Genomic DNA, 27,773 nt, shown 5'->3' on the forward strand with positions numbered 1-27,773 from the left:
TATCCTTCAGCGACGACACGGTCATCCCTCCAGAAAAACAGCCGTTTTTAGCAGTTTCACAGCCAGCTAAGTGAGGCGGAAAGAAGGAGAGCTGTTGAGAAGGAGAAGGCGTCAGGAAAAGGGGCACGTGGCTAAGAAGCAGTAACGACCAATTGGAAACATGATCCCAAAACCAGAAGATATGAACAGTAGTCAGTTCAGTCGGCAGGTAGATGCCACCATTGTGTCCCTAAATCCTTGACTTGGAAAGAAAAACGAGAAACCTGCACACTGTCCATCACTTTACTGACGATGTTTCAGTCCTCAGACCTTCAGCTGATAAAATTCATATAGACAAAAAGCACCATTTAAACAGTACATGGTAAAATTACTAATATTATAGAAAGTAGGTTCACATCACCCTATAGGGACATTTTTTTTTTTACAAATCAGTCCCATATTACACAGTGAGGTCTATATCATATCAACAATATATGAGTTGAAATTTTGTCTAAACCCCCCGGCAGGAGTTTGGTGTCACCTTTTGAATCCCACTTCAGTCTGAATCTTGTGTAGCAGGACAGATTACAGAACTAAAAAAACCTTCTACCTTTCGTCTCATTTCACCTGCTTCACTGTGCCTTTTCGCTTGCTCCTCCACAGGTAATTTCGGCGACCGTTACTTTGGCACCGACGCTCCCTCGGACTGGTGTGAAAGTGACGAAGGGATGGACTTCTGAAGAGAGGCCGGATCAGGGCAGCGGAGCACTTATCCGTTTTAAAATAGTGAAAAGACCCTCCTTCATCCCTCACTGCTCTGACCTGCTCGGCTCGCTCGACATCGCCCCGACCAAGTGAGGTGATGCTGCGTGAGCCGCTTCCCGCTCGGAAGAGTGGAAACTGAATGGAGTTCAGCGTTAGGTCAGTGAGGAGCAACAGTGGAGGCTTCCATTTGTGCCAGGCAGGTTTCACTACATTCCCCCATTCTTGTTTACAAGCAAAGTTTTTTTTTTTTTTTAAAAGTGTTACCTCTCCTGCAGGACGCTGGACATTTGTTGGCTTTGACATCTTTTTCACACACACCCGGTCCTCTCTGGATTTTTCTTCCAAAAGCCAGTTTTCACACCAAGTTGTAATTATTCCACAGCAGTGTCAAAAGGAGTGTGCCGCGCTTCCTGCCATTTGAAGCTACCTATTGAAAAAAAATGATGTTAATTATGTTGCTAGTAATGTTTTTTTTTTTTTTTTTATTCGTTTTTTATGTCGTTGCCAAAGCTGCAGTCTGTGAAGCTTTGGAGTTGACATTGACAAGTTTGAATTAACGTACTGTCGGTTTACTGGAGCAGCCTTAAAATCTTCGGGGGTTTCTCTCAGGATTTTGCACAGTAGGTCTCTTTGCCTTCCTAAGCCAGATATTGTAAATATTTCAGTGTTGGGAAAAATCCAGCTGCGCAGTTAGCCGGCAAGATTTTGCTAGAGCAATGCTCAGTTTTAATCATTGGGTTCATCATTAGTTAGTTGTACAAGCTGATCAATCTGCTACATGTCTAATCAGTAATAATCTAATTTTGCACACGGACATGACCTTTTGAAAGGGCCTCTATCACAGATATTGGATGTTTGGGACTGCTGTTCTGAAGGACATTTACAGACTTCAGTATAATAGGTCATCTGTAATCAGTAGTGTAGTGTAATTAGTTTAAAAGTTTTTGTAAAAATTATTCGTGTTTTCCAGCTTTGCTCTGCTGCTGAAGCTGCCGCTACTCTGTACTGTAAAATGGTATTTTCTCAGGCAACGTTCACTGAAAGGGACAACAATAATTCATACTTGAACAAGAAGAATGACTGATTATTAAGGGAAATGGTCATATTTTTTTAGTTGTTTTTTTTTCTCTTTTACTACTTTTTTCCGTTAAATTGTTTTTATCATATTAACTGAGTCCCCCTATTTAACATTTAAAGGCACCATATAAACTATATTAAAAAACCATATAAAAAGTGGTTTATAACACACTACAATGTAGTTATAAGCAGATGTAATTGTTTGTGAATGTATTTGTTAACATCTATGACTCCTCATGTGGACACCAAGAAGTGGACGCTGCTGTATAAACAGATGATGAATGACACTATAGTAAAATGCAGCTGTAGTAATATAAAATGTCGTCATAGAAGTTGTAATTGTTGACAAATATTGTATATTAATGAACACTTAGAAAAGTTCTTACAGCTGCATAGAACTACATTATAGTGTGTTATAAACATTTATTAAATGTTAAATACTGTTTATAAACGCTAAATGGGTGAAGTTAAAGTCTCAACCCCTTAAACCTTTTTTAAGTTCTGGTTATAGAGCAGCTTTAAATAAGCCATAATTTACTCTGCCTTGGCTGCTAATAAAGTCAGCCTTTAGTTAGCAAATGCTTTGTATTGCATTGCTTGTCAAACTTTGTCCGGGGACCGCCGACGGTAACGCTCTGTGCGGCCTCGAAATGTTCGACGTCAGCGCCGTGAGCGGCGGTTGCATCCGAGCTTTGTGACTGGCCCGAAAAAGAAGTCGTAGTGGCAGTAATCTGACGATAATCTCGTGGACCAGGAGATCAAAAGACACCAGGTGTTCTTTCTAATAAAGATATCAGATATCATGATTTAAAACAGCACTTGTGTTAGCATTAGATAGGTGTATTAAAAAGTACTTTGTCGTGGACTTGAAGCCTCAGAAGTGTCTCTGGTTTAAACCTCTGTTTATTTTTCCCCATTATCTGAGGGAGGAAATAACTCAGAGACTCATCCATTTTCATAACCTGTTATGGTAGCCTTGTTTGCTGCTGCTTGTCGCCTTTTTTTTTTTCATTGTCTTTTTAAAATTTTTAATTATTTATTTATTGTTTGCGGAGATTCAACATTTCGACAGATTTGTTATTACATCACAGCCATTTTTTCCAACTTGCACACCCAAAGTGTTGTCGTTTTTGCTGTTGTTATGCTTCTTTGGACACTGTCCTGCTGATGCGTTCACTGTCCGGGCCATATCAGTCTAACAGCAGTAAGCGTTTATTGTAACAACAGGCCGTAATTCACGGGACAGTTTGACTTGTCAAACACAGGTGTTAACTGTCATTAATAATGGCTGCGTTTACTGATGCACCTAAATGGAACAGATCTATTATTAATGTCAGTAGTTACACCTCTGCTCAAGTCACATGTCCACTGTGAGAAAAGTCGGTAATTGCACTCCTCTGTACACTTCTGAGCTGATGGGAGGGGGGGGGGCATTTTAACATGTAATTAACAGCAAATTACAACAAATAACTTGAAAGAAAAGTCAGCTACTGTCACTTTTATCTGTTCTGTGTGTCACTATGATTGACTGTTTTCTGTTTTTATGTGGAAGCTGGTTACCTCGCGTTAAGTGATTTACATGGGACCGTTTTGCTAAACCATGTCGCTGACGTGGTCATTTTTAATGAGCAAACTGAAATGAGCAGACTGATAAACCCTTTTTAACAGCGGACATTTGTCATTGCCGGAGAAGCACAGGTGTAATTAGAGCTGCAACGATAAGTCGACAGGAATATGACTAATTAAATAACTAGTCTGATAATCGATTAATCGTTAAAGTGATTGCCATTTTTGCAAAAAAAAAAAAAGAAAAAGAAAAAAATAGTTTCTAGCCTCTCAAATATTAAGATTTCCTGCATTTCTTATATTACACTGAATGTCTTTGAGTTTTGGGCGGTTTGGTCGGATAAAATGACATTTGAAGACGTCAACCTGGACTCTGAGGAACTGGGATGGATTTCAGACATTTTGTGGACTTAACGACTAATCGATTAATGAACGGAAAAAAAAAACCTGTGTGCAGACGAATTGATAATGAAAATGAACTGTTATTTGCAGCCCTAGGTGAAACTAGTAACACCAGTAGTGGCTCACTTCTGTTTTAGGGGCTCTAGTAGGGCCTTGCCTTCGAGCCAGCATGCCCTCTGTGACAACCGCCGGTCTGTTCATAGCTGTTTTTTGTAAGTTCCTCTTCACTTGTACAGAATAAAAACATCTCAACACAAAACCGGTTTTGTTGTTTAATATCGCGGCCGTGCGCTAGAGGGCAGCACGTTTAACACTTTCTTGTTTACAGCGGACGTTACGCACACTGCAGTTCTCGTGCTGCCTTCTAGTTGTGTAGGAAGTAACGACTTCGTCACCGGGGTACGGGCGCCCTTTCAGGCGCCGTGTCTATGACCCCCGCCCCCCACATCCCCGATGGTTTTGGAAATGGCAGCGGTACGTGAAACACGCAGCGTGAAAAAAATTTAAACACGACCAATCTGTTTGTTTCTTTCCATGGCTCTCGGTGTCAAAATACTGTGAACACATTCTGAAAGATGGCTTATATGTGCTGCTTGTGTGAAATAGAAAAATGTACATAAATGATGGAAAGAAATATTGACATTACCTGATCAAGCAGTAACATGTTCGTGCAATATCTTTTTTTTGTGTGTGTGCAAGTTAAGATACAGGCAGATTGATTGACGTGATTTAGGTCTTTGGATAAAAGTTTTGCTTGGAGTAATTGTTTTTTAATCTTAAATTGAGCCTTTTCTGGTGCAAGTTCAACATTTATTTGGCTTAATTGTTTCTCTTGATCTCTAAAATTGGGCGAGAGCTTCCCCAAAAACTCTGCTTTTACTCAAGTAATCCCTGTGAATGTGTCTGGATGGAGTGTGAAACTTTTTTTTTTTTTTTTTTTCTTTAATTGCTGTGCTCAAAGGTCGGAGCTGATGTGGAGACGTGAATGCATCACCGGCAGCGCAGTCAGTGGAGCCAGGTTCGTTAACAGGCATGTGCGCATTTTACTCACATCCATCGTTATTTACTGTGTATAAATAAACATCGAAAGAAACACGTTGAGTGACACACGTTGACAGGGATGAGTCGACATTTAACTACAGCTCAGTTAGCTCAGTTATGTCAGTTCTGTTCTTGTACATAAACTTACAAATGCGTTTGGTAACACTGATTTTCAGCGTTGTAACTTTTACTCTCCACTGCGGTTTATTTTATGTCACAAGTTGCTTAAAAGTTGTCGGTGGTTAATCGGGAACGATTTGATTTTAAGTGACGTTAGTGACCAAGCAATGCCGTCTGCACTGCCGAGATTATATATACTTGTAACGTTAGCTTAGCTAGCGTGAGACTGAGCCTCGCGCCGGACTGCGTTGAAAAAACTCGACGGTTAAAAGTTTCCCCGGACATTTGTTAATCTACGCGCCTGCCAGAAAATAATGTATACCTTTTTGGAGATTATTTGAAGTCACTCTTCAATTCGGCATCGACAGAATACACCGGGAACGGCGCGGTTATATAAAACGTTTAACTTTATAATATCAGCCCGCCATCAAGTTTCATCCAGTGGGGAGGGCATTGGCTTGCAGTTCATGTCGAAAAAAATGGTTTAAAAAAAAAAAAAAATCACTCAAAATTGCTGCTTAATGATGAACTATTAATTGCAATCTTGGCCGTAAAGCGTGTGATTCGTCAAAAAGTATTTCGTAATGTTTTATGGGCTTAACTGACATATTCCGAAATGTCACCTCCACTCAGGAGTCATTGTACAACTTACAGCTCAGCCCCGGAGAAGCAGACTAGTTTAAACTAATCATCAGGGCCGTGATAGACAATATGAGGGAACTTATTAGCAGGGTCGCTTAATTTGAGTCACATTGCCTGCCGGTGTTGGGCGGGTCGGACTAATGGAAAAGTCACGCTTTCACAATGTAATTTGGTGTTCATGTTCATTTTATGTGTGGCGGTGTTTTGATTTTTGTTTTTTCTAAACCTTCATAGCAGGGAGAATGGCAGGCCTGTGGAGATCCTACCAGGCCTTGATGACCAGGTACCCCTGGAGCGTGCAGATAGTGACTGCAGGTATGACCCACCTCTTGTCTGGCACACTACATATATCCAACAGTTAAAATGACTGAGAGGGGGCAGGGCAGGGGTCCTAAATTTTCAAACTTTGCTCCCGTTTTTACTGAGTGAACCTGAGGGAAAAGGGGCCTATGAACTGAGAGGCCAAACTTTTTTTTTTTTTTTTCCTCCCCTCTTGGTCTGTTTCTAATCACTGTCAGCTCAGAGACTGATTTAAAAACAGCAGGAACCTGCATCAGGCTTTATCTGAATGCATTTGAAGTGGCCTCGGCAATGAATGAATCGCCTGTAGTCTGTTAGTGTTAGTTACTATATTTCTTCTCAAAATTAAAAGTTGCTTGCTTTTTCCATCTTATAAAATATCCGGATTCTTTTGAACTTGTGACTGACTTTTGTTCAGGGCTGCAACTAATGATTTTTGCTCTATCGATTAATGTGACCACATTTTCAGCTCATCAGCAATACGCCCAAAAACATGTTACAGGTGGTGTGTGTTTGTGTGTGTGTGTGTGTGTGTGTGTGTGTGTGTGTGTGTGTGTGTGTGTATACCGGACCAAGCACTATATTAGAAACACCTGTACACCTGCTTATTTATGCAGTTATCCAATCAGCCAATCCTGTGGCAGCAGTGCAATGTATAAACGCATGCAGATACAGGTCAGGAGCTTCAGTTAATGTTCACATTAAACATCAGAATGGGGGTTAAAAAAAAAAGAAAAGAGATCTCAGTGACTTTGACCATGGCAGGATGGTTGGTGCCAGACAGGCTGGTCTGAGTATTGATGAAGCTGCTGAGCTCCTGGGAGTTTCACACACAACAGTCTGTAGAGTTTTTACTCAGAACGGAGCCAAAAACAAAAAACACCCAGTGAGCAGGGAGAGGAGGACGGCCAGACTGGTTGGAGCTGACAGAACAAGCTACTGGAACTCAGATGACCTTTCTTCACAACTGTGGGGAGCAGAGACGCATCTCAGAATGCACAACACGTCCAACCTTGGGGCAGATTGGCTACAACAACAGCTGACGACCACGTCGGGCTCCACTCCTGCCAGCCAAGACCAGAAGTCTGAGGCTGCAGTGGGAACAGGATTACTAAAAACTGGCCAGCTGAAGGCTGGAAAAACGTAGCCTGGTCTGATGACTCTGGATTTCTGCTGAGACAGCAGATGGTAGGGTCAGAATCTGGTGCCAGCGGCATGAATCCATGGACCCGACCTTGTGTCTCCTGTGGGTGGTAGTAGCCCAGTGTAGTACAGTTTAACCACCACTAGATGGAGGCAGTGTATTTCTGAGGCATGAATCTGGCCAGGGGTGATTAAGGGCAAAAAATAATAGAAGAAAATAAAGCTCACATTCACGTTTTTTTTTAAGTAGATGGTTGTTAACTAAAACAAACAGTTCCTAGAAAATTGTGTTATTATTATTATTATTTTGAGTAAAACACACACAAGGCTTTTCGGGTGCTGGGTAAAAATTACCTGCACAAAAAAAATGAACACATACCTGAAGCCTGCTGTGTCTTCCCCCACCTTTTAAAAGAGAAGAAGAATGGGTCACGAGACAGCAGTTTACAGGCTTTTTTTTTTTTTGTGCCTTTGAGTTTTTATATGCCACCATTTTCAAAACACTTCACTTTCATGAGATGTAAGGCTGACCTAAGATTCAGAAATAAAACAAATCTATGAATCCCAGAGTTGGGATTTGACTTGGCTTTGCCCATAAAACAACTTGAGACTTGATTTAAACTTTCTTGAAAAGACTTAACCACAGCTGTTACTTAAGTTTGATTCACATGTGGCTCTTTTTAAAAAAAATACATTTATTATACCTTTTGCCCGACCCCACCCTGCAATTCTCTCCCCCATCAGTCCACTGAAAAATGACCACGACCTGCGTGACCAGATAAATATCTTGTCATGCAGCTTTCAGAAGACTTCACGTGTTTATGTATGTTTTTGGAGGGGTTTTAACCGATGTTTTTTTTTTTTTTTTAATTTTGTCATTATAAAGCGAAACATAGATGACATTGATTGACAGACTGAAGCTTCCAAGCTTTATGTCCCCTCTGTCCTCTGCTTTAGTGCTTTGCTGTCCATCAGGGCATCTGAGTCAAAGGGACAAAGGAAGTACTTGTATTTACTGCTGTTGTGCAGTTGACATTTTCTGCTCTCCAAGCGTGCCGTGTGTGTCGGTCGCTGGGTGTGTGCACCTTGTCACCCTAACTGCCTTTTATTAGTTCTACCATGACATTTTAAATAGAGGTTACCTCTCTTTCTGCTGGGTCTATGTTGTTACACTCTGCTGTCAATTTTAACAGTGGTACGTGGGCCATGGTGGTTGACATTATGTTTTGTGCTTCTTCTACCTGCTGAAGTTAAGTCAACAGCTGGGGTTTTTGTTAAGTGCGTCGTGTTGATTTTGAGTTCCACTAATCACGAATTTTCACACTGGCAAAGTTTCACTTGTGGTGACAAACCCAGAGAGAATTATCACTAACTCTACAGAGCGTTTTAGCCTCTTTTAAGTTCACTGGTTTGCTCTCACAGCACATTTACTGTATCGTTCACGCTCGTCGCTCCCATTAATCCTGTTTCCATCAGCAGCAGGCAGCTGTTTCCAGCAAAGAAGCTCTGATAAAGTGGAACATTTAGCAGCTGATGAGCCAGACATTTTCCTCAGTTGGAGTTGGTGGAGACCTGTGTCTGCCGAATGTGTCAATAATTTGCAACTTTATAAGGTGATGATATATCAGGGTCGTGTCGTTGTCAGTTTTGTTGTGGAGTTGTTCTGCTGCTCTCCTGCAGTGGTCCAAAAATCAATTAATGCAGCCTCAAATACAGCGCCATTGTAACGGTAACTGTAGGAAAGTGCAACAAGAAAAGACAAGGTTTGGTGTTTGGGGGAGATAAAAATCACAACACTGTTTATACAACTACTAAAATAGTGTAGGGTCAATTTTATGCCTTTTATTACGGACAATTGAGAGATGAGGGGGAAGGATCGATGTTGTGACTTTTATGTGAAAGTGATCGGGTGCTTAATCAGGTACTAGACCGCCAGGTTGTGTTGCCGTTAGACTGATGCATAGGGGAGCGTGTCTGAAAGGGGACTAGAGACGCACGCAACAAAGGTGCCTGGTTTGCGTCTTAAACTCTAAGTTACGGGGGGGCACCTGAAACGATACTGAAGTTTACACTGGCCTGGTGCATTACTTCGAGATGATTACCTCTATGTCCAGCACGGCAGTCACACTTGATAAGTTGCCTAAATTAGCTGTTCTTATTTTCATTTAATATGATGAGACATGTCTGTATCTGTTTAACAAGTTAGACCAGATATAGGCCCAATGGGTGGACCGTATGGATCTGTTTCCACTCAGTTGTATTGCTTTGCATTGGGGTTCATTTGGAAATTTATTTTAAAGCGATCGTGGCTTTGTGTCCATTTTGGTACCCGCCTGCTGACACCATCTTCAGCTCTTTGGCCAAGTCACCATAACAGCTACTAGTCATTAAAACAACCGACAAATTTAGTTATCATCGGTTATCCACGGGGATAATATTTCCTGTAGCGTTATGCTCGGTGAACTGAGCCACAGCACCTGTCTCCCCCAGGGTCTTTAGTGGGTGTCGGCGACGTCATATCTCAGCAGCTGATTGAGAGACGAGGGTTGGCTCAACACAACGTGCAGCGGACGGCCAAGATGATGAGTATTGGTTTCCTGTTTGTGGTAAGTGTCCTCTCCTTGCAAATAGTGTGCCAAGTTGTGTGATAACAAGTCTGTGAAAACTAAACTGCTGGTTTATTCACAGTGTCTGGGAATTGTTGGCCGATGTATTACTTGTCTCAAACAGCTGTCCAGTGTCAGTGAGTTGGTTTTCACATCACAATGAAATGAAAGGATCCAGCAAAAAAAACAAAGAACTCTAACCTGAAGACACGTAAAATGATGGGGTGTATTTGATTTTTTTTTTTTTTAAATTAATATATTGATATATGTAAAATATGTGCATTGAATGCTGCCTGTTCAATTATTTAATATGAGAAGGAAAATAAAAAGCACAATGAATAGATTCATGGTGAGGACTCTATATCAAACACTTGGAGGCATCAAAATCCATGTTTGCAGCTCTCTGTAAGAGAGAGACACTTGGCTTGTGCATGACGTACTTCTATTTCTGTTCTCGTGTGCATGTGGATTCTTTTCCATGTTACGTGTGTGTGTGTGTGTGTGTGTGTGTGTGTGTGAGTGAGAGAGAAAACACGTATTTCACCAATCGCGTCCTGTGACTGCAGCACACTCTCAGTCACTTGACATCACTGTGACGAAGGCAAAGTTTATTTATATTTCCGTAATCGCCTTGTGCTCGACCAATTAGCCTCCTCGTCATATTCAGTTGTGCGGAGAAGACGTATAGATGTTTGCCCGGACAATAGCTCGTCGGCCCCACACGGGAGTCCATCGACAATGTTTCACTGAAATGACATGTTTACCGGCAGCTATATTTAACCTCATTCATCTAGAAAGACAAAACCGTTTCATAACTCACGCACCACGTGTCATTCGTCCTCACACTCGTAGCATGTTTAGTTTGTTAGTTCACCTTCAAGTGCTCTGCAGCCAAGGTACAAATGTTTAAGGACCCAAGCAATGCACTGAAAGCCACCAGATTTTGTCATGTGCGATGAAACATGTTGTATTACGATTAACTTGTAAATTTTTCAGCAGTAGTTTCAATTTTTTGTTTTCATTCACTATCCAAGTCCATTATTTGACTATTTGGAAGCTCGGCTAGAATGTTTATGGAACCGGAACACAATTATAAAAAATGTATTTACAAGAGAGAGAGCTGTTAATGACTTTTTAATTGATGAACTAATGTATTTAATTTCACATCAAAGGGTCCAGTAATCGGGAGCTGGTACAAAGTTTTGGACAAGCTGGTTGTTGGGGGAACTAAAAGTGCGGCCATGAAGAAAATGCTGGTTGACCAGGTGAGAGATGCATCCAAGAAACCCTGAACGGTCCCTCCTCTCTTCTGCCTCCACTGCTTCTTGTTCTCACATGAAATCAAGTGAACCGCTTTTAGCAAAGCGGAAGCCGGCGGAATGATGCAGTCTCTGCTGTGCGTGAGTTTTTATGTCTGTGTGTATTTCTGTCTTATTAGAAGAGGCTGACTGGGTGGATGAGTCCCGGCCAGATACACAATTTTCTCCTATCAGGCTGACAGACGACTCCTTGTCGTGCCGGCAGGAGGAAACTCTAATTCTGTCCAGAGCTTAGGACGAGCGGAGCTGTACGGTTCGGCCGTTTACTCCCTTCCCTTAGACTTAATGTGATCCCCTCTCTGAGCAGTTGCTGAGCTGTGAGAGAGTGAACTCTAAATAAATAATTCTTTGGCATTTTTCACTCTTTTCTGACATTTTATAGGCCAATCATAATTTCATAGACCCCAAGGTGATGACTGCCATCAGTGGGAATGGGAGATTGAGAGATGAGTGTTGGGAGTAACTGTACAATAATTCTATATATACAGAGTTATGTACAATTAACACAGATTTTTTTCATTTTATTTTTTTATTTTTCTTTGAGAAAAAGCAGCAAATATTTGCATTTAAGAATCTGAAACCAGTGCGTGCTGACGGCAACTTAAAACAGCAAGAGAGCAAGTATTTAGTAAACACTAAGATCAGATAACAAGAACACGATGAGGCAACGGGACTAATAAAATACAGAGATTAACAAGTGAATAACAAGAACGTACAAAAAGCAGCAAACCCAATCGACAATTAGTGGCTTTACGTCAGTGCAAATTAAACATCTTCGGGCTTCGGACTGTTGCTTGGACGAAACATTTGAAAACATTACGCAGGAGATGTCTGGGCAGCTGTGATGGACACTCTTCGCTGTTTTCTGACATTTTATAGACTAAACCGTTAGAAAACAATCAGCAGATTTATCAGTAGTGAAAATAATCATTTCTTCCAACCTTAAAACAGAGAAAGAAATTTGGTTTCAAAGCTCACTAATAGTGAGCAAACAATTTTATCACCAAGTGCATTAACGGTGAACTCTAAAAGCAGCTTTCTTGTGGAAAAAATATTCATCATAACATGTAAAAACTAAAGAAGCAGCAGTTTGACTCTCTGCCCTCTGGTGTTTGATTGTATGAAACAGCACAGTACAGCAGAACAAAAGCCGGTTCAAATAAAACCACCACAGGATAAGGACTTCAGAGCTTTCTATATCTCCCTCTAATGAAATATTTAAAGTATAGGAAAGGAAAAGGTTCGCTCCCATGCTTGAATAATGTAATGTGGTCACCCTGACTGTACGCTGCTCCCTCTGCGTCCGTAAACGTAATAACTGAAGTGCCATTTGGTGACTTGAAAGATTTAAGGCGAATGCAGCTGCAGCGTCTTCCTGCATCAGACCCGAGTAACAAGAGGAGCAGTGTCTCGTCACTGTAGCGCCAGTGTAAACACCTGAGCAGAGACCAGGGTCCTCCTGAAGATTTCAGATTTCCTTTTGAGTCTGGGTTTTTATCCCTCATTCTGCTTCAGTTCATGCATCAGATCTTCCCTTTAGCCTCGGTTAGACCCCTGATTCACTGAGGACGGACAAGAAACCACTCGGCACACAAGAATATTACATGTTATAAACTGTATAACTACTTATCAGTAAAGCAAAATAAACATTTTTCTTTCATAAGATTTTATTCTGTCTTTTTAAAAAGCAGTTTTGACATACTCACAAACCAAAAACAAAATAGGTGTAATCCTAAAGACAAACAAACTATAAGATTGGCAACATGTTTACCACATGAATAAGATCAGGCCATATGTTATTCACAACTTATTATAACTTTATATATATTAACTCAGTTAAAGATGCTTTAAAGACCAATATCTTCATCATAATCTAAAATGAGTTCATGCATTATTTAATTTTTTTATTATTTTTTTTTATTTTTTTACTCAACCAAATTTTAAAAAAAGTTAAGTCTTAAATCCATAATAAATTCAGCCGTGCTCTCATGCTTGTCAACTGAAACCAGTGGTCTTGTATCCTCTTTTTTCTTTATCTGAAACCATAATGACACAAATTACTACAAACATTTTAACCTTTGAAACTTTTTAAATGGTATTAAAACCAGCGGTGCTTCTCTGCCAATGGTGCACAAACCCGGGTAAATGACATACTGTAGTTAGCATGCTATAATGCTCACGTGCACATTTAATCACCAGCTAAAACATACTGTGTGGCCCTCAAGTTAATTAATGGACCAGTACTTAACTACCACCAATGCGATTATCCCTTGTTTTTCATCGTTTCATTCCTTTTGCTGGGGTTCCTGATCTTTTTCTTACTTGTGTGTGTCTTTATAGTTGTGTTTCGCGCCGTGCTTCTTGGGAGCCTTCCTCTGTATCTCCGGTGCAGTGAACGGACTGACGGTGGAGGAAAACGTCACCAAGCTCAAGAGGGTAATTTGATTTCAATTTAATACCACGTCAGTGTCCAAAATGGTTGTAGGGATGATTCCTATTCTCTTCTTTCACAAGTTTATGCTGTTTTCCTCCCATTGTCTGCCTATAGACAGTATATGTCAACCTGCAGCTGCTCCAGGGTGTGTCCTTTCCTTCCACCAGTGCATGTTAGGAAGGGTTCCAGTCTCCCTAAACTGTGAATGAAACAAGAAGTAGTCTAGCTCGATTTTTTTATTGCTTTCCTACGTGGAAAATTTAACGAGTGACGAGGGCTAGTCAAACCTGAAAAACTCTGACCGTGGGTCAAAACTATCTCCACTTGAGGCAGAGGTTCAGCGTGTGACCGGATCTGTCCTCAGCACATTTTTTTTATTAATGAAAGTTGCATTAAAAGCAGGACACAGAGAATACACTAGAGCCTAGAGCCGCACAGATATGAGTATGGACAGTAAACACAAATGAAAATTACTATAAGTTAAAATTAATAAATTAAATTAAGAACAATAAAATAGAACAATACCTTTTTCTTTTTTTTTAAATTCCAGACTAAAAACCCCAATATTTATCAAATACTTTTGCTGTGATCTGCCACCGTAGCAATCGTTTCCAATCTCAAGGCATCTACAATTCTTGAAAAGCCTTTAAAAAACCAAAAAAACCAAAAAAAACACTTTCAGTTCCTCCAAAAAAAGAAGGTATTAAAAAGTCTTAGATTTAATTTAACTCGCTGTAAAATCTTTTTTTTTAACTGGCCAATCCTTCCATCCATTTATCCATCCATTTTCTGCTGCTGATCCAGGTCCAGGTTGTGTTTAATGATTGATTAATGATGTTATTAGTAATTATTGTCATATAGAGCTGAGAATTACCCACAAAATGGGACATAATCGTCAATAAATTCATGCACTTGGTAAAATATTGAATGGAATAATGTCCATAGTGGTTTTCACTGGAATTTCCCAAGCTGTGGTCGTAACAGCTGTGAAACATGTATTAAATTACATTCTACTTGGGGTAAAAAAATGTCTTACATTCTAGTTGCATTCACCTCTCCTCTCCCTGCCTTGTGGCGGTTGCTGCATTTTTCAGATGCAGTATCCACATGCGTGAAAAACTTTTTCTGTTTTCAGACATTTAGTCGGTACCGGGCTTTTATTTTTTTTCTGGTTTCACTTAACCTGGTATTCTGTATTTAGACTTGAGATGTGACAATAACCGACTTTGGACTCGGGTCAGTTCTCCAGCAAAAGAGCGATATGTTTTCCGTGCGAACACATCACAGGTAAATGAGAGTACACAGAGAAGGGGGTTTGGTTTTCATTGTAGGTAAAGTATCTGACCTCCAAAACTCACCTCTCTTTATTATTAGAAACTATTTCCTGTGATGGGGGAAGAGACGAGAGAGGGTGGGGGTGGGGTGGAGGGGCTGTGGAAATAGCCAGAGTGACTCATACCTGTGTGTGTGTGTGTGTGTGTGTGTGTGTGTGTGTGTGTGTGTGTGTGTATTTGTATGCCAGGTCAGAGCTAACTGTCATCTTGTGCCAGCTGCTCAAACCTCCGTCACCGCCTTGCTTACCCAACGTGCCGCTGATCATCATCAATTATTTACAAAAGCAGGTGCGGGCCTGAAAGGCCAACCTGGTAAATGTCAGAAAGGACAGAAAATAAATGACAAGTGCGCTCATTACAACAAGGTCTGGCACCGCGGAAATGTGACATGAAAATTAATGGAGCCACCGACCAAACAGCCGCTCCGACTGTTAAAAGTCGGACGGAGTTTCGCCTCTCTACCTACTTGAACTGTCCCGGCAAGTCTTGAACTCCGTCCCAGTTTCGCGTGCAGCTCGCACTGCAAAAGTGATAAAATGAAGTATTCTCAAAGACGTCAGTGTGCATTAAGAATTGTCTTGATAAATCTTCAAAGTATTTTTTTCAGCATTTTTTGCCTTTGTTTGAGTCTCAACAGTAGCTGAAATGACAATAAGTGAAGGGGGGAGAGAGATTGGGAGAGTAACACGCATCAAGATCACTGGTCGGACTCGAACCAGGAAATGTTGCAGTACACGGTCAAGTTCACGCAAACATTTTATTATCTGTGCAAAATTTTGTTTGTTTATGAGGATGGACTCATCCACCAGTGTCCCAGCTCTGTACTCATAGGAAGCAGAACGGGCTACAGACTCGTCTGAATGACAGATCAGACTTCACGAAAGAGAAAGCAAAATGTTTTTTAACAGATTTTTTGTTTGTTTGTTTGGTTTTGGTTTTTGCTCACTGCCTTTTGAGCGTTGCAGGTTGGGACCATTCTGCCCATTTAACAGCACACTCAAAAATCAAAGTTTAGTGTACATCCGAGTATACTTACCTCGATCGTGTTTTCCCCACACGAAAGCCACAACGATTGGTCCATGTAGTTGATCAACAGAGAAATTGTTGGCGACTGCGATTAATCGTTTAGGTCATTTTCATTTTTAAGTAATTTTCCAGGCAAAAAAAGCCAAACATCCCCGACCTAAGATTCGCTACTTTTCTTTGTCTGAATGTCTTTAGGTTTGGACGGTTGGACGGAAAAATTTGATGACATTTACCACGAAAATGTGATGGGAATTCAGTTCCACAATTCGTCGGTTAATCGAGAAAATAAATGGGTTAGTTGGAGCCGCGGAACACACTACGTACTCAACACCAGCTCAGGGTGCACCGTGATGTCGGGACCCTGCTTTGCTCCCACAAGGGAAATGAAATGATTAAAATAAATTGCAGATGATGGTGGGAGAGCTGTAGGAAAAGATAAAATAAATCATTCAAACAAAAAAATGTAACCTCCTTATGGTTAAATTTAACTGGCAGCAGTTTTCCAAAATCAGTATAATGGACATCCATTGTCACGTCTTGTATCATTTTCTGTTAGTATAACACACTGAAGTGCAATTAATTATACATGTTTATTGGTACTATCCTTATATAATAGTTAGTTTATTGTATACTAACTGTGAAAGGTCCCGTTTTTCTCCAGAGCGTGGGAGGAGGGATTTTTGACGTGCCTCTGACGCAGTGATCAGCGGTGGGTCATTTCACCTCAGGTGGCAAAGTAGCTTGTTTGGCCATAATTAGAAAACAGCTTCATCCTGACTTAAAAAAAAATCAACCAGGAAAAAGATTGTAAAGGGAACATTGGCTTGTTGTTTTTATATGTGGAGACATGTTGAGGTGACCTTTTTAAGTAGATGAGACAGGGAATTTGTGTGGTAAGATTGTGTGCGTGCGTGTGTGTATAAATGTTTTATATTCACCAGGGTCTCCCACCACCAAGGACCCATTACCGATATCATATTTTGAGTTACACACTGTTTCTAAAACATGATTACATACTTTAGTTTTTCATTTTCATCTCATACGTCTGTGCCCTAGAAGGTAGAAACGTCCAGAAACTGACGATCACACGAGTAGTTCTGTCACCTTTGCCTTCGAGGAGGGACTGTCCAAAAGAGTGTTTGTAGCAGTCCCCACTCGGGCAAGACTCTGCGTATTGCCCGCCGCTCTGTGACGGCCAACCTGTCACCTCTGGGGCGAGCGTGGCCTTTCCAAACAGCTGTCAACACTTTTGATTTCGGACGAGGTGGGACAGCATGTGACCCCCCCCCGGACAGAGAAAAGTAGCAGTGATTGAAAATTATGAGTTAGTGCAAGAACGGGAAATTGTGGCGAAGACATATCACAGAGCATCAGTGATTTGGAAGCGGTTGGGATTTCTAAAGCTGCACAACCAGGAGAGCGATGTCTGTTGCAACACATGCGGCGACCTGCGCCGACAAAGGCGTGAAACTCAACAAACCTTTTTCTCCATGTGAAAAGGTAACGTTACTGTTACCGTCACCGAGTAGACAGAAAAATAGTCTTGGGTCCCAGTCTAGTTCAAACCCCAGCAGCAGTCGCCGCTGTCTGCCTTTTCTGTGATAGGAACCAGACCATTGGCTGTTTGTCACTTTATAAGTCACATTTTTCTATTTATTTTTATTATTACGTGGCACATAAAACTAAATACAGCTTCCAGTACCGGTGTGCGGTAGCCAATTTGTGCGAGATAGCATGTAGATCTTTTGTGTGGATGTTCATTTCAAAAAGCGTTGTTGCTGTTGCCTTGCTGAGGCGTAAATGTTAAAAACCATGTTGGCTGTGATTCAGGTATAAGTGATAGTTTAGAACCATGACAAACTTTCATTTGATTTATTAAGGATTCAGTCCTAAACTGAACATACCCCCTGAGTTTCAAATTAAGAGTTACCCAAATTCTGTTGGAACCAATGGATCAAATTCTGATAACTCTGTGTGAAGAGCCACTTCAGGCAGAACACACTAGCAGCCCCTCGTCAACCACCCGGACGCAGCCTGAGAGCCATTAGGCCACTTCCGGACCAACATCCAGGACCACCACAGCAACCACAAGGCATCACTGATGAAAGGCCACAGCGACCTCCCCAAACATCAGGAGAGTAGGTGGTAACCACTTTGCAAAGCCTTATCAACCACTAAGCTGCACACTATCAGCCAGGTAACACTCCAGAGAAGGTTTTGTCCGGACCGCACACTGAAATTTAGAACATTTAGCCATGTTTGATTTTGTTTTTATCTAATTATGTAAAATAAAAAAAAAAAAAAAATCAACCAGGAAAAAGATTGTAACGGGAACATTGGCTTGTTGTTTTTATATGTGGAGACATGTTGAGGTGACCTTTTTAAGTAGATGAGACAGGGAATTTGTGTGGTAAGATTGTGTGCGTGCGTGTGTGTGTAAATGTTTTATATTCACCAGGGTCTCCCACCACCAAGGACCCATTACCGATATCATATTTTGAGTTACACACTGTTTCTAAAACATGATTACATACTTTAGTTTTTCATTTTCATCTCATCGTCTGTGCCTAGAAGGTAGAAACGTCCAGAAACTGACGATCACACGAGTAGTTCTGTCACCTTTGCCTTTGAGGAGGGACTGTCCAAAAGAGTGTTTGTAGCAGTCCCCACTCGGGCAAGACTCTGCGTCTTGCCCGCCGCTCTGTGACGGCCAACTTGTCACCTCTGGGGCGAGCGTGGCCTTTCCAAACAGCTGTCAACACTTTTGATTTCGGACGAGGTGGGACAGCATGTGACCCCCCCCCGGACAGAGAAAAGTAGCAGTGATTGAAAATGAGTTAGTTCAAGAACAGGAAATTGTGGCGAAGACATATCACAGAGCATCAGTGATTTGGAAGCGGTTGGGATTTCTAAAGCTGCACAACCAGGAGAGCGATGTCTGTTGCAACACATGCGGCGACCTGCGCCGACAAAGGCGTGAAACTCAACAAACCTTTTTCTCCATGTGAAAAGGTACCGTTACTGTTACCGTCACCGAGTAGACAGAAAGACAAAGTCTCGGGTCCCAGTCTAGTTCAAACCCCAGCAGCAGTCGCCGTTGTCTGCCTTTTCTGTGACAGGAACCAGACCACTGGCTGTTTGTCACTTTATAAGTCACATTTTTCTATTTATTTTTATTATTACGTGGCACATAAAACTAAATACAGCTTCCAGTACCGGTGTGCGGTAGCCAATTTGTGCGAGATAGCATGTAGATCTTTTGTGTGGATGTTCATTTCAAAAAGCGTTGTTGCTGTTGCCTTGCTGAGGCGTAAATGTTAAAAACCATGTTGGCTGTGATTCAGGTATAAGTGATAGTTTAGAACCATGACAAACTTTCATTTGATTTATTAAGGATTCAGTCCTAAACTGAACATACCCCCTGAGTTTCAAATTAAGAGTTACCCAAATTCTATTGGAGCTAACGGATCAAATTCTGATAACTCTGTGTGAAGAGCCACTTCAGGCAGAACACACTAGCAGCCCCTCGTCAACCACCCGGACGCAGCCTGAGAGCCATTAGGCCACTTCCGGACCAACATCCAGGACCACCACAGCAACCACAAGGCATCACTGATGAAAGGCCACAGCGACCTCCCCAAACATCAGGAGAGTAGGTGGTAACCACTTTGCAAAGCCTTATCAACCACTAAGCTGCACACTATCAGCCAGGTAACACTCCAGAGAAGGTTTTGTCCGGACCGCACACTGAAATTTAGAACATTTAGCCATGTTTGATTTTGTTTTTATCTAATTATGTAAAAAAAAATATATATATATATATATATATATACTCTATCCATTACTAATTACTCTACAATGACTTGGCCAACTGCTGAGATCTTTGGCTTTCTAACTCCATTTCCGTCCTGTATTGTTTTGGAATGAAACTCCCCACCAACTGGAGTTTCGCCTCATCGTCATTTCTCACTTCATCCCCCGCGGGCAGGTTCAAACTGTCCTGCGATGGACTGGACAGGACAGGACAGGACAGGACAGGACAGGACAGTGTTGGCGGCAGGGCCGAGCCCTCGCGCCTGAGTGGGAGGCCCGGAAGTTTTTCCTCACAGATGTTCAGTATCGAAACAAACTCTCTTCAGCAACATCCGACAGAACATGTTGGTATCAGCCTTCGAAAAACCCAGCCACGTGTCTGCCCATCACGTCTAATAAGACACTCGACAGTAGAGTATTGTCACAGTGAAGGTCAGATTTCACTTTAATGTGCAGAAAAGGAGGAATTTTTTTTAAAATTTTTTTTTTAAAACCTTATCCACTTTCGTTCTTCAGAACTGAAGCAAGATGCGTTTTGCATTTTAGAGCCTCAGTTTTCAAGCAGCGTGGCAGCACAGCACTATTGTATGTTTTGCACTGTTTTCTACTGTGTAGACACATGTCCAAGAGACTGGGAGTCCTGGGGCTGTATTCACACATTGTTTTCCTCTTTTTAAATCCTATTTGTGTCTTTTTATATACTTGACTTGTGTGTTGGTGTTTTTTTATGCCTTTTATGTCTCATTTAAAGCACTTTAAATTGCCTTGTTGTTGGAAGGAGAGAGACTGCACAAATGAACCTGCCTTTTTATTAGACGATACTGAAGCTTGTCTCACTCCCGTGAAGTCACTGTTTTATCACATTGTGTCGCAGCTTGTGTAAAATGAAGAATTGTCACGTGACCGATGACGTCCAAACATCACGTGTGCCTCAGAAATAATAAGAATAACTGAGATATATTTATAAAAAAAGAACAACAACCGTGAAGTTACAATGTATGAGCCCACAGTGACACCGGGCCTAAACTGCACCAATAGGGTACCTTTAATATTTCAAATCAGCAGACACAGTCTGTATCGAGGCTTTTTGGACAATGCATTTATTTGTTATTTTACTCTACCATCTACATTAAAAGCACAGCTTCTGAACAAAAGTCACAACAATATGCTTTTAAACGTTCATTATTATTATTTTATTATTATTATTAATAATATAGTGTTTTTCAAAATATGCTGCGGCTTGGAGGCTCATGACCCACAGCAGCTGAGGGATTGTGAGCAGGTCTTTAGGAGTCCTTTGGGCTGCCTTTAACTTCCCTCAGACTTGAAAACTAGTTCTGCTGTTAAAATACTTTACTCTTGGAACAGAGATTTTAGCTCCGTATTATCAGGGGTTTCTCCTAAACCTTTATCTCTGGGATGTTTTGTGAATATAACCCCTGATTATTAGTGACTTAGTCAGCCCTCATTATGATGCCAGTATAATGACTTTATTTACTTTGTACACAGGACTACACAGATGCCCTGATCTCAAATTACTACGTAAGTATTCCCTGTATGGTTTCCCATTTTATTTATCTATATCTCTTGGTTTGGTTTTAAATGAACCTACTGATTGAAATACATTTTCACCAGACCTCATATTGCGTGTCATATGATCGAACTGTCCCCTGAATGTTTTCTGCTTTCCTGTGTTTCACAGCTTTGGCCTCCGGTCCAGATCGCCAATTTCTACTTCATTCCACTACACCACAGGTAAACTTATTGTTTTATTAACATAAAAAATCCACAGCGATCACGTTTTAAAGTTTGTGTCCAGCGCAAAGAATGAGGATCTCAATTTGGTATATGCATAGCCTGAGAAGTATTGAAAGGTCTCGTATAAGCAGCTGGGAATTATTTTAAATATGAAAGCCAGCTATAGACTTCAAATGTTGAGTTTTCTCGATACACGTTTGTTCCAAATCTGAAGTTAGTCCACACCTGGAAAGCCGCAACCTCCCAGTTTACTTAAACCATGTATCAATTGTGAAATACTGTTAAATTTCATGGGAACTAGAATTACAGTTGTCCCGTAAAAGCCTTAATCTCCCCTCAGTCAGACTCCCAGGTGAAACGCATCCCAAAATAAACAGGTCAGTTTCCTCCTGCTCGCAGGTTGGCTGTCGTCCAGGTCGTGGCTGTCGCCTGGAACTCCTACCTGACCTGGAAGGCCAACAAGATGTGAAGGATGATCACAAGTCTGGCCTGTTTTGTTGCTGCTGCTGATGATGATGATGATTTTACAGGCATTTTGTGTGTGTGTGTGTGTGTGTGTGTGTGTGTCTGGTCGACCTTACCTTCGGCTACTTCAGTCTTCTGATTTCTCCCACGTGTAAAACTGTGACTGAATCTCACCGATGAAGGTCGGGAGAAAGCGCTTGTCTACTCTGAGTGACAAATTCACACCCGAGAGTCAAACTTGCATTTGAAAGAAATTTGAAGAAATGTCTGTGAAAGTTTGTCATTTATGGAAATTGTATTTGTCACTGGTACCGCAGTGTAGCCACACACACACACACACACTCATACATAAACAACTACTGGTTGAAAGGAAACTTCTAATCCTTTAATCTATTGTTAATCACTTGAAGTAATTGTGTTAGAGGATCACTGGTAACATGTTAACGGTACCAATATTTGTTTAATGCTGAAGGAAAGTCTCCCCTTATCCGTCTCTTTTAATGGTTGACTTTCGGTTTGTCCAGGAACGTCTAATAACGTAGTGCAATTTACGTATTTTGTTTACCCACTTTCTCTGCCTCCAGAATCATCTGTGTACTTTTACTTTGGTTACTGTTTTCCTCCATTTCCCAAAATGCCTCTCTAGCATCCCTCAGGAAAGGGCAGGCCACAGTTTTTGGATTTCTGTTATGAATGTACATAAGGTGACCAGGCAACAACAACAACAACAATCTTTCCCCGAGTGATACCAAGTCTCAGGCCGCGTTCCGGTCGTATCACATCCTAATTACGAGTTTCCGACACCTGAGGCAGCGTTCACGCCGGCATTCGAGCCTCTGTTACCCTCGGGAAACTCAGATTTTTCTGAACAGCTCGGATAAATCGGATTTGACGCTTAGCATTACTGAAGTGCCTGAAAAACCCAGGAAGCGTGAACGCCTCGCGTCAGCCAAAGTCCATCATTCAGCGTAATTTCAAAACTGTGTTGGGCATAGTTTCACATTTCTAATCCACAGTGTTTTGACCCTCATTCGACCGACTCCGTGACCATTCACCCAACTCGAGTTGCTTTAATGACTCGATCGCTTGTTACCATGGGAATCGCCTTCATTGCCGCCGTCCATCAGGTTGCAAGGCATTCTGGTCTTTGGAGGCTTCCGCGGGTGAAGTGCTTAGCATAACCGGACAGTAAAAAGAAAAAAAAAAATCATGGCCGTGGACAGAAGCCCCTTGTTCTGTGATGCAGAAGTGGTGACAGCAAAACCCGATGTTGAAGGAAAGAGTCCCAACATTTTTGGAAATAATTAATATTAGGCTACAGCCAGCAGCATGGGCTTAGCTTAGCATCAAGGCTGGAAACAGCTAGCCTGGCTCTGCCCAAAGAAGGCAACAAAATCTGCCTACGAACACCTTTTTAAAGGTCACTAATGAACACGCTACATCTTGTTTCATATGTTCAAAAGCTGTAAAGACAAATAACTGTGGTTTTACAGGGAGTGGTGTGCCAGACCGGCTCTTGATCAGAAATGTTTAAAAAAAATAAAATGGGAACATTTCTCTGCCTAGAAATTGTCTGTAACCCCCGTTAAACCTTACCGGTCTTATCTAAACTGCTGGCAAGTGAGAAAATGCATTTCCCAAAATGTCGGAACTGCTCCTTCAACGCTCAGGGTTTTTGAATCATCGTGTCAAGCTGCACTGTAGCTGCTCCAACCTCACCACCCAACAACAGAACAGGTCCAGGACTCTGTGGTGTCCCTGTTGAAGTGTGGCTGTTCCTTCATTGTCCGATGTACGCGTAAGCTTTATAACCTCAATGTGCACATTTTTAATAAAGACAATCTCTCGTGTGCATGTGTGTGTGTGTGTGTGTGTGTGTGTGTATATAGACTAATACATTTCCACATGAGTTGGTGTCAATGGCGTGTTTGACCTCGGTAACTTTTGGAGCCGACCTGGCTTTGGACGGGCGGGGTTTGTTTGGAGAGAGGTGCTGGGCTGGGCTGTCAACCAAATTAACTGCACACATTCCCCCACACACACATAAACACACACACAGAGAGACAGACCGGCAACGTCTGACGAATCCACTGAATCCATCCGCCTAATAGCCCCCCCCCCCCAGCTGGAGCTGCGTTCCTCAGTAAAGGCCAAGGTGATCAGGCGAGGATACACTCCATTGGCTCGTGAGCGCACTCACCTGCACACGAAGCGTGATGGAGCCGATGTCCGTGTTCAAAGCGTCCAGCCCCCCCCCGAGCTGTAGTCATGTCGGGGGGAAACCGGTCAGGCCATCGCTGGACACTAAATGCTGTATTTTTTTTAGTTTGCACTGAAAGAAACACAATGGTCTTGATTTGAAACAAGAGTCATTAAGTGTGTGGATGCACAGTAAGTGGTAGTTTCTCTTTGAAAGAGGTCGCTACCTGCATGTCAGTGGGAGCGTGTTTCCCTGAGTCCTCGACCTAAAGGGGAACTGCAGTTCAGGGTGTCCCCGTGAAACTGAAGCAGTGAAATGATTTGCTGAATTTACTAGAGAAAAGCACAGATTAGCGACACGTGTGTGTGTGTGTGTCTGAGTGTGTGAGACGTGTCCGACCACTAGTTTCAGGCGCTCGAGCTGCAGCTTCGGCACCACGGACAGCTCCCGGCGTCGCCCACTCGTCCCCGACCCGAGTAAAACTTCTCTCTCTCTCTCTCTCTGATGAGCAACACGCTCCAGTCTCCAGGGCCGGAAGCAAAGCAAATGGAAGAACACACCCGTGATGGTGTAAGAGGAGGGCTGCAATACACGGCGGCGCGTTAGGCCCCATAGCCCGTCGTTGATCACCCCTCCAGGAACCCCTGGAGCCTTCTCAGGGAGTCCCCGACCTCAGAGACTGTGTCCTCCGTCTGTCCACCTGGGAGGTCCCTCATCCCCCTTCACGACCCGACTCGGATGGATGGATGGGAAATAAACCAGGGAAAAAAAAACGTTTATTTTCTGTCCATCGCAGCCCCCCCCCCCCCCCGACGGGGACAGTGTTGCCTTTGCGTCTCGACAGTTGTCCACTTTGCCAAGCCGGTCTCTGTGCTTGCATTGACGTCAAACGACTTGGCTGGACGTATAAAACCCTCCGTCCTCTCCCCGTCGCCGCTCACAGGGAGTTTTTCATTCCGACTCGGCTCCGACCTGAAATCTCAGCGGCCGTCCACCGAGTTCAGCCGCAGCATCCGGAGGGAATCCAGTGAGTTGCCGCACTTTATTCACGTCTCGTTAAAATGTCTGCAAGTGCGAACATGTGAGTTGAAGGGGGGCAATCCTCCTCCTCCTCCTCCTCATCTTAGGGCTTTTAGATGATAAATGTAGCCCGAATTCCTCTTGTTTCCAGATGTGGATCGAATGAAACTGAGCTAGTACAGATGCCGCGGTTCGTTTTTGTGCTTTAGTTTTAATCTTCTCAGAAGTTCTCGTCTTTCCTGCAGCAAAGTCTCCTCAAGCTGAAGTTGCCCGTGTGATAAGAAAACAGGGAGTTTGGTTAAAAAACCACAGTTGTTAGGAAAATCTCATCACTCTCTTTATTTTTGACTGGGTTTATTCCTGCATAATAGGAAAAGCATAACTTTACTACAGATATTTACATCAGTTTGAAAAGTGTTTCATGTCAGTTTGATGATCGTCCACTACATTTCACTGATGATTGAAATGAACAGCCTGATTTTCATCTTAACGAATTCCGCTGGTTGCAGGACATGAAGCCAGTCCCCCTGCTCCTGCTCCTCTCCTCGGTCCTCCTCTCATCGCACCTCCGCCCCGCCGCCGGCCGACCGCGCACCCTCCCCGGCCGGCTGGGAGGCAGCGGCCGCCTCCAGACGCAGCAACTGGACGAAGTGCTCCTCAGGGCGGCCGCCGGGGACAGCACCGCCTCATATCTGCTGGGCGACGGCATCCTGAGGTTTCTCCAGAGGGGGGGGCCGGACCGTCTCCGCCTGCTGCCGGCGGAGGAGGAGAGCGAGGATGAGGCGGCGCAGCTGCTGAAGCGGAGCGAAGAGCCGCCGCTGTCCATCGACCTGACCTTCCACCTGCTGAGGAATATGATCCAGATGGCCAAGATGGAGAGCCAGAGGGAGCAGGCTCAGCTCAACCGCAAAGTGCTCGACGAGGTCGGGAAGTAAAGCTCTATTTTTGTCTTTTTCAAATGTCTCATTAATGCAGCCCAAACGCTGTCTCAGTATTCAAGACCTCTGACTTTAGTTGTTTGTTTGTGCGCCTGCCTTCCTCTATCATTTTACGCACATACGGTGCCAAATTACGCACCGCTGCATCCGCGAGTAAAATGTAAACCCTTAGGTATCAGCTAAAGACTTTGTTGGAAAGGACGGAAACGGACTAAGACCCCCCTCATCCCCCTCGACCTTCCGTTGTTGGACAGAAGGAAACTGTCCGGCGTCACTGGATTTCACACCAAATGTCATTTTCACGTTGGACGGTTGGACGGATCCTGTTTCTCCTCCAGCAGACTGGGTGACCCTAGTGTTGACGTTGCCTGTAAAGCAGATTTTAATTGGGGGTCGTGATCATTCTGAATAACGACAGGTACATTATGGATCCTGTAACCACCACATTGCTTAACTGGTGCTGCGCAGCAGCCTTCCGAGGTATTAGAACCAGTTTCCCCACAGTATCCCAAAATGGACAGTTTTGCTCGGACACATTTTTACTGATGTGTCGATGACCTTTAATGCATGATTACATGAAGGTAACCAAACACTAAAATGGAAGTTGCTTTGTCACTCTTTAGTGAACCTACATCAGACTGATCCTATGAATGTACATGAACAAATCTCACAATAATTCAGCACAGAGTCAGACTACAACCCAACCAGGCAGCCTCTGATTTAGTTTTGGCAGACTGCTCAAGAGTCTGGTCCAGCGCAAAGGTTCTGCTAAAATCATGTGCGCGCTGAGCTGCAGAAAACTTCTCCGGAAGCCTTTTTCTCGATGTGTTTCAAGCTTAAAGCTACGTCCCTGCTACTGAGGAGAACTACAAAAAGCCACTTTTGTTAAGAATGACAAAGGCACACGGTCAGTTTAAGTGGTGACTCCGGCCACCGTTAGCCCAAGATCTGATGCCAGGAGACTCCAGTATTCAACCACCCCCCCCTTTGTCACTCCACTTCAGTTCTCTCTCTTTTAAATCCACTCGGTCAAACGTGATAGATGGACTGAATTAGTTTGTAAAAGAGAAGGAAAGACAAAGAACCCTTTTGTTTTCGCTCCTTGGTCATACACCATCAGCTCTCACCTTCCCCTTGTCCTCTTTCTGTCCTTTGCTTTGAGTGGGAGCACTATCACCTGTACTGTATCAACTGTAGCATGCTAACCTACACAAAAAAAGCTTTATTTTACTGAAAACATTAACGTCTGACACTGATCACATTGTCTTTGTTTTAGCAAATGGAAAAAAGAAAAAAAAAAAACAGCTTTTTTTTGCCATTTATATTTTGTAATAAAAAAGTTTGAAGTAAAAATCGTTGCTTTTGATTATCTTATAACTGTGGATTAATCGATTATAAAGTACAACTTTTGTCACTGGTGTATGGTCTAAGTGTCTTCCAATGTTTGTTTGTTTTTTTCCCTATTTTTTTAATAAGATCCTGCCCAAAGACAACACTGACACTGAAAATGCTGCGAGCAGACAATGTGCCTATCGGAGCAATTTCCGTCCCTTTTCCCAAGATTTTGTGCAAATGTAGTTTGTATATTCATGCCCCCCCCCCATCAGCTGCGATTGTTTAACTTTATCACTGCGATGGGAACGTTTGTGCAGAGCAGATCAGACACGGCGGAAGTCGCCGTTAACGGTGTCTTGTGCGAGTAGTTCAAGAAGATAAGACAGAGGGAGAGAAGCAACAAACACAGGAGTCGAAATGGCCTCTGCGCTCTTTGCTTCTGTGACTCAGTCCAAGCTGTGGGTGTGGCGGTGATTCTCATCACCCTCGG

At 42.6% G+C, this 27,773-nt stretch overlaps 3 protein-coding genes across 7 annotated transcripts in view; all 3 read left to right on the top strand.

Annotated features, from left to right (window-relative positions):
* Positions 1 to 3,825, top strand: part of si:ch211-243j20.2 (uridine-cytidine kinase-like 1) — a 31,818-nt gene extending 27,993 nt beyond the window's left edge. Inside the window, exon 16 of the mRNA XM_040125257.1 lies at positions 643 to 3,825. Coding sequence (XP_039981191.1) covers positions 643 to 719 — 77 coding nt within the window. The 3' untranslated portion in view covers positions 720 to 3,825. The remainder of the gene's footprint in view (positions 1 to 642) is intronic.
* Positions 3,826 to 4,153: 328 nt separating this feature from the next.
* mpv17 (mitochondrial inner membrane protein MPV17) lies at positions 4,154 to 23,642 on the top strand. 5 transcript variants are annotated; one of them, XM_040126094.1, is made up of 9 exons: positions 4,154 to 4,263; positions 4,751 to 4,823; positions 5,827 to 5,907; positions 9,526 to 9,641; positions 10,814 to 10,906; positions 13,301 to 13,396; positions 21,077 to 21,109; positions 21,270 to 21,322; positions 21,725 to 23,642. In XM_040126094.1, the coding sequence occupies exons 3-9, from the start codon at positions 5,835 to 5,837 to the stop codon at positions 21,792 to 21,794; spliced, it is 534 nt and encodes a 177-aa protein (XP_039982028.1). In that variant the 5' UTR covers positions 4,154 to 4,263; positions 4,751 to 4,823; positions 5,827 to 5,834; the 3' UTR covers positions 21,795 to 23,642. The 5 variants fall into 5 exon arrangements, with proteins under 5 accessions (XP_039982028.1, XP_039982027.1, XP_039982025.1 ...); XM_040126093.1 differs by having other exon boundaries at positions 4,161 to 4,263; positions 4,751 to 4,819; XM_040126091.1 differs by having other exon boundaries at positions 4,161 to 4,263; positions 4,751 to 4,807.
* Positions 23,643 to 24,812: 1,170 nt separating this feature from the next.
* On the top strand, positions 24,813 to 27,199 carry uts1 (urotensin 1). The gene has a single exon (XM_040125532.1). It carries the CDS (start codon positions 25,523 to 25,525, stop codon positions 25,943 to 25,945), a length of 423 nt encoding a protein of 140 aa, XP_039981466.1. The 5' UTR covers positions 24,813 to 25,522; the 3' UTR covers positions 25,946 to 27,199.
* The last annotated feature ends 574 nt before the right edge of the window (positions 27,200 to 27,773 follow it).

This window comes from Xiphias gladius, chromosome 4 (assembly GCF_016859285.1).
Source record: "Xiphias gladius isolate SHS-SW01 ecotype Sanya breed wild chromosome 4, ASM1685928v1, whole genome shotgun sequence".
NCBI classification, from domain to species: domain Eukaryota; kingdom Metazoa; phylum Chordata; class Actinopteri; order Istiophoriformes; family Xiphiidae; genus Xiphias; species Xiphias gladius.